Below are 22162 nucleotides of genomic sequence, written 5' to 3'. Positions count from 1 at the left end.
AAAAATCTTAGATTTGTAATTCTATGTTTGAGACAAATAAACTACATTCTACACAAAACTTCCTGGCAGATTAAAACTGTGTGCCGGACCGAGACTCGAACTCGGGACCTTTGCCTTTTGCGGGCAAGTGCTCTACCAACTGAGCTACCTAAGCACGACTCACGCCCCGTCCTCACAGCTTTACTTCCGCTAGTACCTCTTCTCCTACCTTCCAAACTTTACAGAAGCTCTCCTGTGAACATTGCAGAACTAGCACTCCTGAAAGAAAGTATATTGCAGTGACCTGGCTTAGCCACAGCCTGGGGGTTGTTTCTAGAATGAGATTTACACTCTGTAGCAGAGTGTGCGCTGATATGAAACTTCCTGGCAGATTAAAACTGTGTGCCGGACCGAGACTCGAACTCGGGACCTTTGCCTTTCGCAGGCAAGTGCTCTACCAACTGAGCTACCCAAGCACGACTCACACCCCGTCCTCACAGCTTTACTTCCACCAGTACCTCGTCTCCTACCTTCCAAACTTTACAGAAGCTCTCCTGCGAACCTTGCAGAACTAGCACTCCTGAAAGAAAGGATATTGCGGAGACATGGCTTAGCCACAGCCTGGGGGATGTTTCCAGAATGACATTTTCACTCTGCAGTGGAGTGTGCGCTCTGATATGAAACTTCCTGGCAGATTAAAACTGTGCCGGACCGAGACTCAAACTCGGGACCTTTGCCTTTCATGGGCAAGTGTTCTACCAACTGAGATACCCAAGCACGACTCACTGCAAGGTTTGCAGGAGAGCTTCTGTAAAGTTTGGAAGGTAGGAGATGAGGTACTGGTGGAAGTAAAGCTGTGAGGATGGGGCATGAGTCGTGCTTGGGTAGCTCAGTTGGTAGAGCACTTGCCCGTGAAAGGCAAAGTCCCGAGTTCGAGTCTTGGTCCGGCACACAGTTTTAATCTGCTTCTACCAATTTTTCCATTCTTCTGTAAAGAATTCGTGATAGTATTTTGCAACCATGACTTATTAAACTGATAGTTTGGTAATTTTCACACCTGTCAGCAGCTGCTTTCTTTGGAATTGGAATTATTACATTCTTCTTGAAGTCTGAAGGTATTTCGATCGTCTCATACAGTCTGCACACCAGATGGAAGGGTTTTGTCTTGGCTGGGTCTCTCAAGGCTATCAGCAGTCCTGACAGAATGTCGTCTACTCCAGAGGCCTTGTTTCAACTAAGGTCTTTTGGTGCTCTGTCAAATTCTTCTTGCAGTATCATCTGTCCCATCTCATCATCATCTACATCCTCTTCCTGTTTCATAATATTGCCTTCAAGTTTATGCGCCTTGTATAGGCCCTCTATATACTCCTATCTTTCAACTTTCCCTTCTTTTCTTAGGACTGGTTTTCAACCTGATCTCTTGATATTCATACAGCTGCTGCTCTTTTCTCTAAGGACCTCTTTTATTTTCCTGAAGATGGTATCTATCTTTTCCCTGGTGATGCAAGCTTCTAAATCCTTACATTTGTCCTCTAGCCATTCATGCTTAGCAATTTTTCACTTCTTCTCCTTTCATCAATTAAATTCAATACCTCCTGTGTCATCCAAGGATTTCTACTAGGCCTTATCCTTTCCCGTTTGATCCTCTGCTGCCTTCATTATTTTGTCTCTTAAAGCTACACATTGATCTTCTACTGTATTCATTTCCTCTGTTCTAGTCAACCACTGCCTAATGCTCCTTCTGAAACTCTGAACAATCTTTGGTTCTTTCAACTTATCCGGGACCCTTCTGTTTAATTGTCTACCTTTTTTCAATTTTATCAGATTTAATCTACTGTTCAGAATTAATACATTGTGGTCAGAGCAGACATCTATCCCTGGGAATGGCTTACAATCTAAAATATGATTCTAAATCTCTTCTTACCATTATATAATTAATCTGAAATCTCTCGGTACCTCCAGATCTCTTCCATTTATATAACCTTCTTTTATGAGTCTTAAACCAAGTTTTAGCAATGATTAAATTATGCTGTGTGCAATCTCTACCAGGCAGTTTTCTCTTTCATTCCTTTCCCATAGTTCATATTCGCATACTGTATTTCCTTCTCTTCCTTTTCCTACTATCAAATTCCAATTCCCATCACAACTAAAGTTTCATCTCTCTTAACTATCGTATAATTTATTTTATCTTGTCACACATTTCTTCAATCTCTTCACCATCTATGAGCTAGCTGGCATATAAAATTGTACTGCTGTGGTGGGTGTGGGCTTCATGTCTATCTTGGCTATAATGCATTCACTATGCTGCTCATAGTAGCTTACCCGCATTCATATTTTCTTATTCACTATTAGACCTACTCCTGCATTTTATCCCTATTTCTCATTCTGAGACATCAAGAGATCATGTATTTAGTACTGGATGAAAGTGTGGAGGGTAAAAAATCATAGAGGGAGACCAAGAAATAAGTACAGTTGGCATTTTCAGAAGAATTTAGTAGTTACTCGGAGATGGAGAGGCTTGCACAGAGTTTAGTTGAAACTAATTTTTGTTATCAGCTACACTAACTATCAAGGAGTAGATGTACTGAGAAAATAGTGTAAGAATTCCAAGGTCCTTTAAAAGGCTGAACTGCAAGGTGTAGATCTACTTTACATCAAATTCTGACTGCTTGCTTTTGCTAAATAAACACTTTATTTCGTGTAGGTAAACTGCCCTAGAAAATAATTCTGTAAGACAAGGCAGAGTGAAAATATTTGAAATAAGACAATATTCTTGTCTTATGGCCAACACAATGAGGAAGGGTTATATGCAGTGCTAGATTTGTGATAGTACACACTGGTATGCTGTACTGGTAACTCTGATGAGAAAAACTCAGAACTGCAGATTTTGAGATGTGGTACAACAGAACTTCTGCTGCAGCTGAAATGATGTAAAACAAATATTGTATTCAAACTTTTAAAATGCTCAGAAAAGCGTTAAAGTACAATTTTAAGAAGGGAAAAAACACCTAGGTTGTCAGAGTAACAGAACCTGTTTTCTTACAAATCAAGCACTGATTCTAAAGATGTAACATACTGAACTAAGCTTCTTGATTTGTTTAACCCAATGTTGCCTCCGTTTTGATATCCAGCTGGGTCCTACACAAATGTACTCAATGTGATTCATTCAGGGCATGGTCATTAATGCCTATTTCTGGTACTAGAAGGTCACATCCATCCTAACCCCGTCCTCTCCCTCTTTCGGTGTTCGTTGGTGCATTTGCATGTAATGTTGTTTACTGCTGGATAGTGCATTTTCCCGCCGGGGTAAGCTGATTCACAAGCATGTACTTACTAAAGGTGAAGAAGTAAGGCAATATTTATTGTAATTGTATCCCATTCCATTACAAGCTTTTAGTCTCGTGATTAAGGAGTACTGTAAGTCATAATTAAGTATTTATCGACAGGGCATTATTTTTTTTTAAATAATGGTATCACGTTTCTCTAAAACGCGCTCGAAATCCTTACATGTATCCTTCAGCTATTGACATTTCTAAAAATGCCTTGTGAAATTGCTTTTAATTCATCAAAATATTTTATGACGAAACTGCTTTAATTTTCTCTAATTAAACGTACGTTTAGACATATCCACTGAAATTGTATGGTATAACGATAATCAAACATCGGCTCTTTACATTTACTGGTGGGATCTGAAAGTCATTTTCAGCTACCATTATGATCTATTGCGTACGCACCATTCGCACATAAAAGCAGAATTGCAGATGTTCTCGCGAAGACGCGATGTCGACCGTCTTTTGTTGCCGGCTCTTAACAACATAAATATTTTTTGTTGTTAGTGACAGGACCCTTTTAAAAAACTCAGTGTTAAAGTTACACTTGACATTTGCTGCAACTTTATTTTAAGTTAAAGGCGCTGTTGGCAAGTGTTACAGTGGTGAGGTTCCAGGTCAAGCTTTGCAAGTTCCCACGTAAACATTTCTAGAAGTGCAGTCGAGCCAGTTATTGAACTATGGCAGTCAGCGGTAGCGGGTCTCAGTGGGACGATTTTGAAATTACGAAAGATGAGGTGAGGAACATCACGGAAGCGCTAAAGAAAGAAGAATTTCGAAAATTATTGGTTGATTATATTGAAGAAGTAAATGATCCAGAAAATCGTAAGAAGTACCAAGAGGAAATTACGATCCTAGAGAAGGAAAGAGGTTACGACGTAGATTTTATAAATCCGGAGCCTGGCTATGTTATTAAGACTAGTGTGGATGGTACGAAGAAGGCATTTATAAACGTGTGTAAAAGTGAGAAGATCCAAAAGCCAACATCATCTCGTGCATCAAAATCCGGAACGAAAGGCGTGAATTGGTCACTTCCGTACTCACAAGTTCACCCAAGAGATGATTTAGATAAGTCGGGCAAAAGATGTTTGGTGTACGACGTTGTTTTTCATCCGGATACTCATGACTTGGCAAATAAAAGCAAACAGTTCAGGAACATGTTGAACGAAACAGCGTTGGACGCAGTTGAAAGTAACTTCGGTGTTAAACTAGACAGGAAAAATCTGAGGTTTCCAAAATTGAAGTACAAAGGGGCGGTCTCGAATTCTATTTTGCGCAAAAAATCAGAAAACCCTCCAGAAAACGTTATTGATGATCATTTACGAAATATAAATTATCCTTATGCAGTACCTGATGTGAATGCGAAACCAAGAGAGAGTGCTAAGAGAGATACAAATTGCTCTACAGGAGCAAAACAGGATGATGACAGAACTCCATATACGACACCAACATATCTAATTAAACATCGGAACCCCGTTGACATGCAGGAATTCATAAATGACAAATCGGCGAAGATTAATGCAGCTATTCCAAAGGAATTGGTCATTGAGATAGACTTACCATTGCTGAGTTCAACATCAGATGTAGTATTAGATGTCACGGAAGAATCACTTTCGCTTCTGAGCGAAAAGCATGCAAAATATAAATTAGAGCTGAAGTTGCCTTACAAAGTATATGAAGACTCAGGGAATGCAAAATTTGATAAGGACCAAAGAAAACTTATCATCACCTTGCCTGTCAGACGCTTGACAGAAAAGCGTGTGGTAGATATTTGCCGTGAGGACAGTGGGGTGGAAAGCGACACAAGTTACCAGACTCCAGAATTCAGTAGTGGTGATGATGATGGTGCTGAAAGTGAGAGTCAGAAGAGTGAAGAAAACTTTCCACTGGAAGAATCAGAATTGGTCCCAGATAAATGTGTTGAAAATAACAGGACTAACATGTTGTGTGTGAAATCCTTCCTTGACCCTGATAAACATTACTTACTACCCACTTTCACATGCAATGTGTTTGAAGATGTAATAGCATTTACCTTGCATGTAAAAAATGTGGATCCTTCGTCTGTTGTTCACTGTTCCCTGGAAAATGATCGTGGTGTTGCAGTAAAATTTATGTCAATTGGCTCAGGCCATTTTCCTGTGTACTATGCATTCTGTGTCAAGTTTCCAAATGGAGCTGGTGTCGGGGAGAATAATGTAAACATTGAAACTTGGGACAACAATGTTGTGATGCAAATGCAATTGGTGGCATGTGATCATATGCCAGCAGAATATTTTGCTGGACCTGATGAAGACAGTCTTTTGAAGCATGATATCCCAGACGTTGTGGCAGTAGCAAGTAGTTTGGGAAAATTAAGGGTGAGTTATATTTTTTGATATACTGTTCAAGAACATTAAAGTTTTGTCATGTCATTGAGTTGTGACAGACGTAATACCCATGTGACAGCAACACTGACTTTTTCTTTTACTTTTTTTGTGCTAGCTTGTTTTAGTGTGGAAGTAAGTATGTGTTTACCATACTGTATTTTAAAATAAGTCTCATTTATGTACCAGCATTGGAAGTGTAATATTGTCAGAATTACACATATTCACTTCAAATGCATTCCACCATGTTTTCTTCCAGTGTTGTTCAGATTTGAAGTCTTCCTCTTCATTTACCATTGATTCAGACTTCAGCAGTGTCCCTGAACCATTGACGTTTCATTCAGTGAATTGTAGTAGGCCAAGCACTTAGGCTCTTGTGGAGAAGAGACAGACTTTCATTTTCAAATTTCAATGGCTGTGGCTCGAGTTATGTATGGCACACACCTCTCCTATCAACTTTTCATAGTTTATAGACATAGACCTAATATGCAACAAATTACTTAAAGATTGATCTATTATCTAATACAAATTTTCCTTCAAATTTTAGCTTTCATAATGAAAAATTTGTTAAATATGTCACAAATGGAGACGTTGGGCCATTTATTACTGACCAATCTGTCCCCACAATGTTATTTTGTGTTCACATTCCTTGACTTACCAATTCAATGCAAAATTTTCATTCTCCAATCTGACATAGACATTGGGCAACACACTGTATGTATATTTGTTTTGTCAACTAAAACTGCCTTTTATTGCTGCACTGTAATTTATTTCTCCCAGTCGAATTTCACCTTTGTTTACTCTAAGGCATCTTCAGTGGGATAGTTTGTTCACCATGTTGAACAGTGTGAAGAACAAGTTCAGAATATAAAAATGTGCATGTTTCGGAAATGAAGTGGTAATGTGACCTCCAGACCAGATGAGAAGAAATTCAGATACCAATAAACTATCCCACTCAATATTCCTTAGTGATATAATATATATAATAGAGGGAAACATTCCACGTGGGAAAAAATATATCTGAAAACAAAGATTCTGTAACTTACCAAACGAAAGCGTTGGTACGTTCATAGAAACAATAACAAACACAAACACTCACACAAATTTCGAGCTTTTGCGACCCAAGGTTGCTTCATCAGGAAAGAGGGAAGGAGAGGGAAAGATGAAAGGATGTGGGTTTTAAGGGAGAGGGTAAGGAGTCATTCCAATCCCGGGAGCGGAAAGACTTACCTTAGGGGGAAAAAAGGACAGGTATACACTCGCACGCACCCACACACACACACACACACACACACACACACACACACACACACACACACACACACACATATCCATCCGCACATACACAGACACAAGCAGACATTTCTGAAAACAACTTGATTTGACAAAACCCTAGAATTGATGATCAAAGATTATTAATGTCAGGCAGTTTCTCAGCGATCTTCACTATAGTTGCAAGATGCATCTTCATTCTTGATAATCTAACCCATACGTAAATGGCGGTAAATAAATAATTTTTGTGTGAGCTGTATGCTGTATGGATGTTTTTAACACAGAAAAGCCTTGAGATAATCATTTTATGACAAATGTAGGATGGGAATAAGTGTATTTGGCTCCCCAGCATTGTATACAGAGTTTTGCTGAGTGATATTTCAGATTTAGAGTTTAGAATTGTGCACACTTTGTATTATATAGTTAAAAAGTAAGAGGACTGCAGCAAAGAGCTTTAAGTAGCTGACTTAATCACAAGGAAAGAAGTGGAAACTGAAATTTAAAAATGTATTAGGAGTTCATCTTGTTTGTTTGCCCTGCAAATTCTTACTAATGTTGTGTAAGTTGACAATGCACCATTTTTAAACTATGGAAACTTGGCAGCTACACTCTGATTGGCTGTGGGATTGCCCTGTTGCTGTTTGTCGGTTGACGGGCAGCACTTTGGTTGTCGGTTCACACGTGCAATCTTCCCTCACCCTGTCACTGCCCCAACGTGATACACACGTGTGTCAAATAGGTCTTGCAGTTTGTCTCCACCTCACATTGGAGGCATTCACATGTAAGCTTTGCTTCGGAGCACACACACGTCACCTGTGATTTCGTCATAAAGTAAGCATGGTGGCACATTATTTGTTTGAAGAACAACAAGATACGGTTTTTGTTTGTGGACTAGCTGACGGTAATGCGTATGAAGCTCGAGGGTTGTATGAGGGATGGTACCCAGCAGGACGCTACCCACGCCAGCAAGCATTTACACCAATTCACCAGCGACTTGGCAAAACAGGCTTGTTAGCAGGATATCATGGTGATGCAGGAAGACCTCGAACATGATGGGATGCTGCATTTGAAGAGACTGGTCTTGAGCACTTCGAGGAAGCACCTGCGACAAGTACTTGAACAGTTGGACATGACATGGGGATCACTCATTGGTTAGTCTGGAAGGTTTTGAGGGATGACAGCCTGACAGCCTGCATGCATTTAGTTTCCACCCTGTTCAGGACCTAATTCCTGTGGTGGACTGTGAACACAGGCTAGAATTTTGCCTGTGGTTTCTGCAACGTGTTGCATGAGATCCCAACATCCCCGACATTGTGTTGTTTATCGATGAGCTCACCTTCCGTCGGGATTGCCTTTACAACACTCGAAATGTTTATTACTGGGAAAGGGGAAATCCTCGTGTCATGTACGTCCACAGACCCCAGGAATGATTTTCGCTCAGCATTTAGGCAGGCATTGTGGGTAACCATCTGATTGTGCTGGTCCATCTACCTCCTCAACTTACTGAGGCAAATTACCTTCACTTTCTGTAAGAAACTCTACCTGGCCTGCTGGAAGATGTTCCCCTGGACATACGGCTACACATGTGGTTGCAGCATGATGGGGCACCCGCACATAACAGTCGTGCTGTGTGCGGATATTTAAATGAACTCTTTGACGGCCAGGTAATTGGCAGAGATGGTCATAGGACATGGTCCCTGCGACCACCAGACCTCACGCCACTGGACTTTTTCGTGTGGGGATTCTTCAGGGTTCTAGTTCACCTACCTGTATGCGAACTACCTAGAAACAAAGAGGAATTAATGGATTGCATTCAATGTGCAGCCAATCCAATCAGGGCAATGCCAGCAGATTTTGAAAGAGTTCAGCACAACACCGTTTGGCGTTACCAAGCTTGGTTTGTGTCAGAGGGTCACCAGTTCGAGCACCTGCTTTAAGTAAACAATGTCTTAGCTACAAAAAGGGCCCATTTCAGGGCTGACACAGTTTGTGAAAGACTTTCTGTACGCGAACTAACAGCTGTTGATGGGTTTTTTCCCGGTAAGTCTTATCATGAAACTACAATGGATGTGTCGGGACCCTGGCGGATTCGCCCCCCATAGTGGAAGGCAGGCACGCTACCATAGAACGTGTGGGCCTTGGATAAATCACAATCTCCGGCAGGCAAAGAATTCACAGTCATGCATTGTCCAGAGCATCTGACAACAGGGCAATCCCTCGGCTAACAGTAGTGTGTTGCGCCAAGATTTTGTAGTTTAAAAAGTATGCGTTGTCAACCTACACAACATTATTAATTTTGGTTCCTATTGACATCAGCTATCCAGGATTAAAATTTCGTGACACAATGTAGGGGTGGAGGCAGTAAAGTGCTGCCTGTGGGAGCATGCAGGAATGTGGTGGGAACAGGGTTGGGCAGCAGGTGCATTCGGAAGATTGGATGGTGGGGAGTGGGGAGGGCAGCAGAAAAGGAGAGAAGTAGAGGAGGGGGGAAAAGGAGACTGTCAGTGCGTTTGGTGGAGGGAACATTCTCCTCATGACTCAGTACAGCCCAGGATTGGAGCAATTGAATAATATTCTCCACCAGGGTTTCGACTACCTCTTGTCATGCCCTGAAATGAGGAATATCCTGCCCACTATCCTTCCCACCACTCCCACAGGGGTATTCTGTTGCCCACCAGACCTACACAGTATCCTCATCCATCACTACTCCACTCCTGCTCTCAACCCCTTGCCTGATGTCTCATATCCCTGTAATAAACCTAGATGGAAGAAGAGTCCGACCTATACTCCAGTCCGGTCACAAGCATCACCTATCCAGTTAATGGCAGGGCTACATGTGAAAGCAGTCATGTGATCTACAAACAAAGCTGTAACCACTGCACTGTGTTCTACATGGGCATGACAATCAACAAGCTGCTTTTCCACATGGATGGCCACTGACAAACTGTGGCCTAGAGACAGCTGGATCGCTCAGTTGCTGAGAATGTTGCCCAACACAAATATCTTCACTTCAGAGACTGCTTCACAGCCTGCACCATCTGGATCCTTCCTACCAGCATCGGCTTTACTGAGTTGTGCAGTCCTGTAATCCCCCTGGCCTCAGCATTTGTTAGTCCCTGTCCTTCACTCAGCTGTTTCCTTCCCTGCACCCCCTCCAGCACTATACAGTCTTCTGTTTCACCAACACAGCTGCAGCGTCCTCTTCCCCTCCTCTACTTCTCTCCTTTTCTGCCCATCCCTCCCTCCATCTTCCATCTAACCTCCTGCACCTAGCTGCACAACTTTGTCCCCACCACATCCCTGCATGTTCCCACAAGCAGGACTTTAATGTCTGCCACCCCTCTGCTGGTGTTCCTCTCCCTATTCTAGCCTCCTCTTTACCCCCACCACCCAGACTGCTTCTCCCATCATGTGCTGTTGCTCGCAGTACCGCCTTTTGCCAGAGAGCTCACATGTTTAGCAGTCTTTTTGTTGTGCCTGTATGCAGTACATCATCACCTTTATTATAAGGTTAGTAGATAATGAGATCAGCATCTAAATATATAGACGCTAGCATACTAGAGTCATTGTCCCTTCTTCCTATACTGCTCTCAGATGGTATGCACTGAGTAAGATTGTCAACACACCACTGCACAAGCTTGAACTTATGTAGTTTTACTATTGTGATCATTATGCTTCATGTATGTGTGAAGCAAACATATCATCAAGGGGAAAAAGGAATGCTAGACACACAAACTGTGAGATTTGCCAAATGTTTCTCCCGTTACTGATTATGCCTCACAGTTAAGAACATCGTATTGAGCTCTGCTAGCTAGAAAGTTTTTAATAGAATTACGCAACTGTCTAATATATGATTTAGTGGAACTTTCTTGAAGGTTTTCTGCAAATCGAGAAATATGGCATCAATGTAAGCTCTTCTGATTTCTGGATCTCACAAACAAATCTGGCTTTCAATGTTTAATAGCTATGGAAACCATGTTGATTGCGAAAGAGGTGTTGAGTCTCCAGGAAAATGATCATCCTTGAATACAAAATAAGTTCTGTGAATCTATAACATTTTGACACCTGTCTTGCAACCTTGCTTATAGTTTTCACTAATCTGCACCTTTTTCCAGCCATGTAGCATGCTTTATTGTTCCAGACAGCTATGATAGGATAGTTCTTCCATATATTTAATATGGAGTATACAACCAAGTTTTCTGTCGAATGACTTCATCTAGTTTTTAATTCTATGCTCATTTGTTTCTGCGTTTTTCATTTACAGAACTGTTCAGTGTTGGAAATTAGGAATTGTGTGGAGTTCTTCATTTGTGAATTAATTTCTGAAGAGAGAATTTACTATTTTGTTATTCATCTTTTTAAGTGTGTTGTAATTTTTAAGTAAAAGACCCATTTCATGTTTCTTTCCCCTAATTCTTCAAAAAGTGTCTAATGTATTTTACTTGTTAAAGGTATAATTTCTATTTCAGATGGAAAACTGTTTTGAGTTTATAGATTATGTTATCTTTCTTTATATAAATTATGTGTTACATGGGAAATTAAGGGAATATAAAGGAAGTAATGTCCAGATTGTGCTTGCTGTTTTTTTTTAACTTGTTAACACTGGTTTTCACCTAATTTAAATGTATAACTTTTTTATGTAATTGGTTTATTGAGCCATTTCTTTACACTTTTCCAAGCCACAGTGCATTCTGTGCTTCATAAATATCTTGAATGCAATCACTATTTTTTCACATCGAAATCTTCTTTTACTTCTTGTAAAAGTACTGTGATTTTTATCTTTCATTTTATCTCTAATGCTGTGAGAAGTGTGTTGCTATTTTAAAATGAAAATGTTGGCTCAGCTGCATTATTACTTCAGCTCCTATCTTCCAGTGCTGCGCAGGTGCATGTTGGCTTTTCTCTGAACCTATGTTTGGCTATGGGCGGTGAGCTCTTGCCAGAATCTTTTTGGAACATAATACTTTTATTTTTTTCTTACAGATACAGAAAACTTTACACATTGTCTGTTAGATTACATGGATCTTAATATCGTAAATAATTTGGGAGTGAAGGAGACCACTCACCAAATATCAGAAATATTGAGTCATCAACAAGCACACAAAAGGAATGAAAACTTGCGAATTTCTGACACACGTCAACACTCTCGCACAAACAAATCATGCCTACCTGTTTATGGGTCATCTAGAGCAAACCTTTCTAGCCTCCCAAAACCCCAAACCCCTTATCAGGTTAACTGGTGATACCTTCATGTTCTGGAGGATCCAGGTCCAAGACACACTATCCTCATTCTTCCACAACCTCAGTGCCTTCTCTCCCATCCACTTCACCTGGTCAGTCTCAGCCCAATGTGCCACCTTCCCAGATTTTGACCTCTACGTCTCTGATGGCTCTATCCATACCTCTTCTGAATCAAATCCAGTATCTGCTTTTTGATAGCTGTTATCCCTTCCACACCAAATAATTGCTTCCATTTAGCCTGGCCATCTGTGGCTGACATCTCAGTGGTGAAAGAATTCTATTGCTCAGCATGCTGAAGGTTTCACAAAGGATATCATGGATGTACACTACCCTTCAAACCTAGTCCACAAACATATTTCCCATGCTATATCTTTACACACCTCAAATCCTCCCACCATCCCCACGAACCAGCTGCAAACAAGTGCTCCCCGTATCACCCAATATCATCCCAGTCCTTCTCCAGGCTTCAGATATCTTATCATCATGTCTGGGACTAAGGAGCATCTTACCCACGATCCTTCTCACTCTTTCCTGATGTGGTATTCCATCATCCGTCCAACCTAAACAACATCCTGGTCCGTCCTTATGCCTTTCCCACTCCCAATCCCTTTTCATGTGCGTGTGACACCCCACTGCAAGACATGCCCACTTCAGCCACTCAACACACACTTCTTCAGTCGTGTCACAGGCTTGTCCTATCCTGTCAGAGGCAGGAACACTTGTGAAAGCAGTAGTGTCATATATGAGCTCTGCTGCAATTTCTGAATGACATTTTACATTGTCGTGATCACCAACCAGCTGTCCCTAGTGGTGGAACATGCTGCTGAGCGCAGTATGTTGGATTTCAATGGCTGCTTCACAACTTGTACCATTTGGATCCTACCCTGCAGCACCAACTTTTGTGAACAATGCAGATGGCAATGGTGTTATCCTTGCAACACATGCTTTTCTCCCTTAATCCTCCTGGTCCCAATCTCTGCTAACCCATTGCACCCATTATGTCTACCCAGCAGTCACCCCTTCCTCTGTACTGTCACACCCTTCCAGTCCATGCCCTTACATCATTGTCATTGTGTTCTACACAGTCTCATTGGTCCCACTGCATTGGGTTGCATCCCAGTCCTGTACACCTGCTGACTCTCCCTCTCCCATTCCTATCATACACACCTTTTACCTCCCTTTGAGCCACCAGGTACCACTGCCCAACCCCTCCTCCCACTTCCTACCTCTTTGTCCCTCTACCCACATCACCTGACACAACCACTCTTCTCTCTCCACCTGCCCATGTGCTGAACTGTAATCACAAGTTTTCATTTCTTTTTGTGCATTTGTCAATGACTGAGTGCTTGTACTATTTGGTGTGTGGTCTTCTGCACTCGTAAGTTATTTACATTCTGCCAGAACTTTCCTAACCACATGCATCTTAATATATATTATTTCTTACAGAATTTCATTAATTTTAACTTGGCTTCTTTTGGAAACTGTCAGTGTGTTCATTCTGTGTTATTGATTATATGTAATTAATTTTGTGAGCATATCCAATTTTCTCAAACTAATGTTAACATTGTCAGATCATTTTGGTTTTCCCTGTATAACCATCAGTGTTTTGTCTGTTGAGGCCATAGAGATAGTTGTGTAGTGGTATGTAATTGAGTTATATTGAGTGGCAGAGTTGCAGCAAGTTTTCTTCTTCTATGGTTATTTGTAACTGATATATGACTTTTATGTAGAACCTCCAGAAAATGTCTTACACTGACATATAATAGCATATTTCAATATAATTTAATGATACATATTCACTGATATTTTTCAGTTTCACTAGCAAGTTTGGTAAATGACAAATTTTTTCTTCTTCCTTTTTTCTTTTTTAAATATGTAAACAAATTTATTTCTCAATACAATCCACTGAGCTCAATGCAGTTGGACCAGCAAAATCCATTTTTTAAAATACTTCTGTATCAAAATAGGATTATACAGTCAACCAGTTGCAAATAACTGTTTGGTACATTGACCTAGGTTTCTACACCTACTAGGGTGCCTTCATCAGAATGAAATTTTTATAAACCATAAAATTACATTGTGAAACAGCAATGGTCAGAATTTAGAACAGCTATGCTCAATCAAAAATAAAATAAAATGTTCCAGTCTTCGCCACATGTGCCTAGCTAGCTTTTTTGCAATTTAGTTTTATGTTTTATCAAAATTTCATTCAGATGAAGATGCTTTTAGTAGGTGTCAAAACCTAGGTCAGTGTACCAAACAGTTATTTGCAACCAGTCGGCTGTATAATTGCATGTTGAAATTAGTAACAGTCATGTTTAAAACTTCTGTGTCATATAAGTTACCTCAATATGCATATAAACAAAACTGAAACTGGTGTTAATGTTCAGATGTCCTCTTTCTGAGGTAATTAATACAAGAATCACTCACTGATTCACTCACTCACTGTCATGGCCAACTACATTGTACTGACAGTGCAGCTCGACTGGGGTGCAGGTTGTGTCAGGTGGTGTGAGAGCATGGATAAAGGAGGGGAAGGGAGAGCTGAAGAGAGAGGCTCTTGACTGCTGATAGGAATTTGCCACCAATGCGATTGCACAGGTACAATCCAGCGAGTTGCAACTGGCACACAATAATGTGGAAGAGTGGATTGTGAGGATGAAATAGAACGGAACGAAAGGAATAATTGATGTAAGTTGATGTTTCATTTGGTGCAATTCTTGTTATGTAAATAAATGGAACTAATTGGGGTCTACAGGGGAGAGAAGGGAGTGTAGTGTGTGTGTGTGTGTGTGTGTGTGTGTGTGTGAAGATGGGAGCATGGGAACAGATGGGACATCGCTGTGGAATGGGCTAGTGAAGTTTGAGGGCAGGAACATTGAGAGATTGAAGAACGTGCTGTAAGGACCATTACAGTTTTTGTAATTCAGAGACTATTGACAGGGGATTCAGATAGCAAGTGTTGTGATGTAGCCGTCTAGAACCCCTCTCCTCTCCACCCACACCCTAAACATGCTCCTGTCTCAGATCCATACACACCCCTTTCCTTATGCTCCCAACTTCACCCTTCAGTCACTCTGCACTCATGTTCTCCTCTCCACAGTATCTCTCTTCATCTGTTTGATCTCCCTTCTCCCAGTCCAGTTCTCCACATCATACATGAAATGTATTCACAGTTTATGAATGAGGATCAGTTGCGTAATGGAATGACAACAATGAAAATTGGTGCCGGACCAGGACTTGAACCCAGCTTTCCCGCTTAGGCTATGTGAGCATGACTCATGGCCAGACCCAAACTTCCATATGTTGTCAACCATTTGTCTACAACCTGTACTCGTACGTCCATAATGTATATTCCCGTACAGGTGAGACATTTTACATCAAAGTCCATTGCCCATTGTCCGCAGATAAATATGATATTGCTGTGCCTGTGTTATTCCAAATTATGACTCGATGTTCCTTCAGACATGCATATATGTCCACAGGAACATTGCAGCATAATTTGGAAGAACATGGACACTGCAATATCATATATCTCCATGTTACTTTGCGCCACATGCAACTCCCACTGCTTTCACCGTTTTGTGCTCACTGATGCCACATTCATGTCCCATGCATTTACTGCCTCTCTCCCCTAGCTGCCCAGGACTTTCTTTTATCAGACAGATAATATTTTTGTTTGAGGAAGAATCATTTCATCTAAAGCATTTGTTTTATGAAAAAAGGTGGAATTTGTGTTTGAAGAGTTTCGTAAATCAAAATAGTGTGTTCAAGCATGGAATCTCATGTTTGGTTTTCTTAAGGCCTAGTGATTTGTGACAAGTAAACCAATCTTAATGGTATCGTGACTTTTTACTTCACACGCTTTACATAGTGATACTAACAGGCAGCTTATTTTTGTGGGAGGTGGCCTAGAGAAGTAGTTACATGATGGTGGTATCACCAGAATATTGTGCATTTCTGGAATCATTGGCAATACTGCCACAACTTTTAACTAACTTAGCCTCCTGAGAAAACAGTGTACCACATAGTGTATTTGCTTGTTTTTGTTATATTATTGCCACAAGTCTTTTTATGCATTATTTTCTATTACCTTTAACGTCATATCACTGCTAGTATTTATTTAATTGCTTCATCCTAGTAAAAGATGTTGACTCTGCCATGCCTTTCCAGTGAATTTTTGTACAAATTTGTAAAATATAGTTCTGTATTGATCCATACAATCTGACTAATACTATTGTGATCTTAATTTGCCTCATATCTGCATGCTGCTTTGTCAGTAGAGCATTTGGTAAATTTAACCACATACATCATAGTATCTTAGAAGTTTATCCCTCATACCTGTATTTGGTTTGTTTAGCTTACTTTACACTGAAGTAATGTTTCACATGGCTTCCCATTGTGAGGCACTAAGGAATGTGTGCCACAGTGGAGCTGCACTAGTGTGCCCAGGATACGGACCTCATATTCAGGCTATAACTTCTAATCAGATGTATGGGGCTTTGAATATCCCAGCTAAACCTGCCTTCATGACAAAGCACTCAAGGATGGAGAATAGTGTGTTACATATGGAGGGACAGTGGAGACACCTTCCCTAAAGATGGAAGAAGGAAATAAGTTTTTGGTGAACTTGAAGATCTGCTACCTATGAGGTTACATCTAAACAATTGGCATCATCTGAATTCAAACTGCTCAAAAAAGTTCTTCGCTATCTGCATATATCCGAATACGATTGGCTTCGATTTAAGAAGTGCTGGTAATGAAAGAATAAGCCTAAAAAAGCCTTTGCTGTGAAATAAGTACTGGGTGAAATAAGTACTGTTGTGCGAGGTAAAATGTTTAGATCCTCCTTGGCATACTGTCCGTAAGGTGATAGTCATTTACTCAAGCTTTTCCCACTCTCCAACAGCAGCCCTCCTGATGTCACTGTATTAGGAGGGTTTTTGCAATGATGTTCTGATAGTTTCAACTGGGCCTAAGCATGCTTGGTTGAGATCAAGTCAGCAGATAATATAGAAACTTCATTCAGTTGATTCCTGCCTCCTGAAGGATTGTGTTCATGAGGTGGACATAATGTGCATACCTATAGCCACCCTAAAAGACAAGTCAAGAGTTAAAATGTTGGCGGTAGATCTTCACAGCCCTCAAATTATGCTTGATAATGTGAGGAATCCAGCATCCATGTGAATGACCCACATCCTCATTGAACATGTGAGACTACATGCCTGAGAGATGCACTAGTAATACATAACTCCACACTTTTCTGCAATAATACCCCGGTATCATACAAATTGTGTACTAGCCAGTGAAGAGAACCTTTTATTGTTGATCATATATTGAGGCCAAATTGATCATGTCGAGGTGGTTGTGTATGTTTTGGTCTAAGACAGACCTTCCAGTTGCCTCCAAAAAAGGATTTAGTGGAAACTTGCTGATATAATGTCAAATTATTCTGCGTGATGTAATCACTCCCCATGAGCAAATGTTTTCAATCGATGAGAGATCTGGAGAATGTGCTGGCCAGGGTAGCAATTGAATACCTTCTGTATCAATTAGGTCAGGATAGCACAGGCAGCATGTGGTCTTGAATTATCTTGTTGAAAAACATCGTCATGGAGGCAATGATGCAGCCACTAGCCTTAACCTATCGGTAATGTAACGTGTACTGTCGAAATTACTTGCTATGTTACTGGCAGGTGATGGTGTTGCATATCCATCTGCACCACACACTCGCATGCCGTCTTAAGAATGTATAAAGTGTGTCACTTGTGAGGTTGAACCAGTCCATAGTTTTTAAGATATTTATCAAGTTATACAGACAGTAAACCACCAAACAACTTTATCTGAATACAAAAGATTCTGTAACAAAATCGCTATGTAAGAAACAGTAACTACCTGTAAAAATGTCATTTGTTAATAATGTGAGGGATATACCTATGATGATGATGTCCACAAACAAGTTGTATGCTTTTTTAAAAAAAAAACCATTAATTTCATGATGACAACTTTATTTAAGAACAGTTCCTATGGTTAGCATCAGTAACTGAGTCAGTAGTTGCCTTGTCTGAGGACGGAATTTCACTACGCCTGTCATGTGTTATTTGCTCAACATTATCTATTAGTATCACCCTTGATGCAAGTCTGTGACAGTATCAGTGAGACTCATGAGAGAAGTAACTGAAAGAAGCACATGATTCTATTATAGTTAATAGTGTTTGTTTTAATGATGGTTTCTGACATTTGTTTGCAGCATAAATGTTATTTCATTTGCCTCTGCAGGTCCAGTCTAGAATAGTGCGAAGTCTGAAGTGGTGTAAAGTTTCTCGATGCTCTGAATTTCAATAGTTCCCATAATACATGTATAATCATTATTTCATATTTCTTCAAGTTAAGTTTTGTGAGGTACAATTAGTACAGCATCATTTATCACATTTCCCTGTCATATATGAGAGTTTACCTTTTTTTTTCTATTTCATGTTTATCTATCAAAACAAAGAATGTTGGAGTAGGCTTGTGGTCACACCTGGACTTTAGTAGTCTTTGTATTTTGGGTAAAATGCTGTATTTTACTATCTGAAACTTCATGGGGCTATTGATAAATATATTATTTATCCCTGATGATACAAATAAACAACAAGAATAACACTGCTAGCTCCTACCAATTGCTATAAAGTGGGGCTACTGCAAATTTTTAGAACCAACTGAGGGCAAGTACATGACCTTAAATTTCAGAGTAGCTCACTTAGTGAAAAAGGGTTCGATCGTGCTCAGTTGCTTTAAGCCCTTATGTAAGTACGGTTCACTTATGAAGCACTTTGTGAAACTAATCAAATCTGAAATAAATGAATATATATCATTAAAGGATAAACCTTAAGAAACAACCCTGTAGGATAATAATGTGGTCTGCAAGCAGATGGGTTAATCTTTGAGTATATGTTGTTCAAAGAAACACACACACACACACACACACACACACACACACACACACACACAGATATATTTATTTGAAAAGTGGCCTCACATAGATTGCTAACTGAACACAAGATAGTTTCAGGAGAGCACAGATGATTAATTGGCCGTTCAGTCAGACTGGAATGATTTATGTGCCCTTCTATACACCTAGGGGGTGCACATGCCTGAACGGTGGGCTAGGTAAGAAAAACGGCAGTAAAGCAAGGGCTGTGCCGGAAGAGCTGTGTGGGCTGTTTCTAACGTATTAGCCCAAAAGCTAATGACTACAGTAACATTAGAAACGAACTAAATACCTCTTAATCAAGGAGGATCTGGACCGGGCGACCATGGGTAGCTTACAACCTTTATTCAGTGTCGTCTGGCAGCGTGGGAAAACTGTTTCAATGACACAGTTGGTGGCAAAGGGGAGCCAAAATGGTTGGTGTAGAATAGTAATAAATCAGCCTAGTAATACTGGCGTGCACTGCACTTCACCACACTGTTTGCACTATACTGCAAGCAGTATTCCAGTTGCTGATACCGGGAGGATGAACTGGGCATCCGGCTTTGTACACCTGTAGTCAGTAGAAGCACCTTGAGGAGACACAGCGTGGGAAGGCAGCATGGAGATAATGTGCTAGCACTCCTCTTATTAAATGGACTGCAGCAGAACAACAACGATGAGCGCGGGATAAAAATTCTACCATTTCGCACATACCCCGGCGAAATATGGTGGATGACGATATGAACCACATGGCATTGTGCAGGCAAGCTGTCAAGAGCATGGCTGCGGATGTTGCCTTATTGGATCAGAAGAAGAGACCGCTTGAGCGACAGTTGGCATACCTTGCATGCAGAAAGCGTGATTGTCTTTGAGTTCTCCCTCTGGTGGAAGTGACGAGTGAGGGTATTGGGGGGCTGGTTTCCACCCTACGCAGCCCGTCATCTGCTGCTACAGATGGAGGTGATGGAAGGAGCTGACACACAGTTCCCCCCTTTCAAGAGGAAAACACTGATGTCAACTGTGCAGAGGGGTGTTTGAAGTCGACTGACAATGCGTGCTGTGGGGCATGCACAGATCATTGCTGCTGTGTTCGTGCTGTGGTTTCTGGTGAGAGGAGGGGCATGGCAGCTCTTGTGTGCTGCATTGGGAGTATGTGAATTTGCATCACTGCTCCAGTGCAGGTGCTGGAGGCGACAGTGATGACACTTTGTTGAGCGTGGTGGGCACTTGTGGTGTAGGGCACTATCTATATCAGCTGGAGGCTGTGAAAAGGGTAGTGTGGCAGCAACATCATATTCCCAGGCTCTGATAGGTGTGTCATTCATGTAGTCGGTTGGTGGTGGACCAGAGGAGCATTGACTGGTGGTGCGTTAGACTTGGCATTGGGGGTTGCATTGGCCGGTGGCAAATCAGGGACAGCAGAGAGAACGGTATTGGCCTGCATTGTATCAGGCACAATGCTGATGGTGCTGTAACTGGATCCAGTGGTAGGTGGGGGCAACTCTACCTCAATGGTGCTGTGCTTGTTAGCTGGAGGGGGCTCTAGGATGTAGGCTGGCTCGAGTCTGTCTATGATGACAATTGTCGACGACAATTGTTGTGAGCCCATTCAAACGAATGGAGAATGTCCTTTCCACGTGTTGCAACACCAAGTGCGGGCTCGAATACTAAGGGCTGAGTAGTGGCTGGTATGCATCCACTTGAAGCATGACATGTGTGCATACTGTGAGGTCACGGTGGATGGAGGTGGGGAGCACACCGTGCCACTGTAGAGGTGTTTGTTGCAGTGGGCCAAGTAGCCCTGGAGCTGCTGAATGAAACCTGGGATGGTGCTGTCAGGAGGGAGCAGGGTTGCTTCCAAAATATCACCATAAATGGTGAGTTGCTGTCCGTATACCAACTCGGCACCCAAAGCTCTCAGGTTGGTTTTGTGTGTGATCCACAGGCTGGGAAGTACCAGGGGTAGGGCAGCAGACCATTCAGAAGAATAATGTGAGGGCGGCTTTAAGTGTGCACTGGAACTGCTCCACGATACTGTTAGCTGCAGGGTGGTAGCTGGTGGTATGGTGGAAACTGGAGCTACAGGTGGCTGCCAGAGATCAGAAGAGGGCTGAGGTGAACTGGCACCCACTATCCTTAGTGATGTTGCATGGGCTACTGAAGCTGGAACCCAGGTCTGAACAAACGCTGCAGCCACAATTTCGCTGAAATGTCTAGGGATAGGGGTGGCCTCCGGCCAGTGAGTAAATCTGTCAATAATTGTCAGCAGACATCAATACCCATTATAGGAGCATAGTGGGCCGACAGTGTCAAGATGAACGTGTTTGAAGTGTAGGTGGGCGACGCTGGCAGTATGTGCTGTCATATCAGAGCTCAGGTGCACCAGAATCTGGTAGAGGTCAGGGGCCAGTGTGCTGGGTGAGGAGTAGTGATGCGAGTGGAGGGGTGGCATGTGTGGAGGGTTGCAGGATGGTGGAGAGGGCAAGGAGTGGATAGGGGTGCAAGTGAGATGCTTCCAGCTGACCCTACGGGAACTGATTTTTTGACCACATGGTTTGTGCTAATCAGGATAATAAAAAAAGGAAAACTAGTGTGTTTCAGTAGTGAGACTCATCACTGTGGTTTAGAGGGGGGTCACCAGTGAAGAAAAGATGTACATGTCCTTTTATACACCTAAGGGGCGCACATGCCTAAGCAGTGTGCTAGATAAGGAAAACAGCAATACATGATGGGGTGCGCCGGGAAGAGCCACATAGGCTGGTTCTAACATTTTAACCCAAAAGCTAAAGACTATAGTATCATTTGAAATGAGCTGAATACCTCCTAATCGAGGAGGGTCTGGGCCAGGTAGGCCATGGGTGGCTTACAACCTTTGTTCGGTGTCGTCCAGTGGCGTGGGAAAACCGCTTCAGTGGCCTGCTTGGTGGCAAAGGGGTGCCACAACAGCCAGGGATAGAATAGTGATAAATCAGCCTGGTAGTCATGGCATGCACTGCACTTCACTGCAGTATTTTCACTACACT

The 22162-nt window shown here is 41.6% G+C and overlaps 1 protein-coding gene across 1 annotated transcript in view; it reads left to right on the top strand.

Moving 5' to 3' along the window:
- Positions 1–3800: 3800 nt before the first annotated feature.
- The window catches only part of LOC126177879 (protein kintoun), a 92218-nt gene continuing 73856 nt past the window's right edge, over positions 3801–22162 (top strand). The window contains exon 1 of the mRNA XM_049924489.1: positions 3801–5665. Coding sequence (XP_049780446.1) covers positions 3989–5665 — 1677 coding nt within the window. The 5' untranslated portion in view covers positions 3801–3988. The remainder of the gene's footprint in view (positions 5666–22162) is intronic.

The sequence above is a fragment of the Schistocerca cancellata genome, chromosome 1 (genome assembly GCF_023864275.1).
Source record: "Schistocerca cancellata isolate TAMUIC-IGC-003103 chromosome 1, iqSchCanc2.1, whole genome shotgun sequence".
Lineage (NCBI taxonomy): Eukaryota > Metazoa > Arthropoda > Insecta > Orthoptera > Acrididae > Schistocerca > Schistocerca cancellata.
This window is presented reverse-complemented; position numbering and strand designations above follow the sequence as displayed.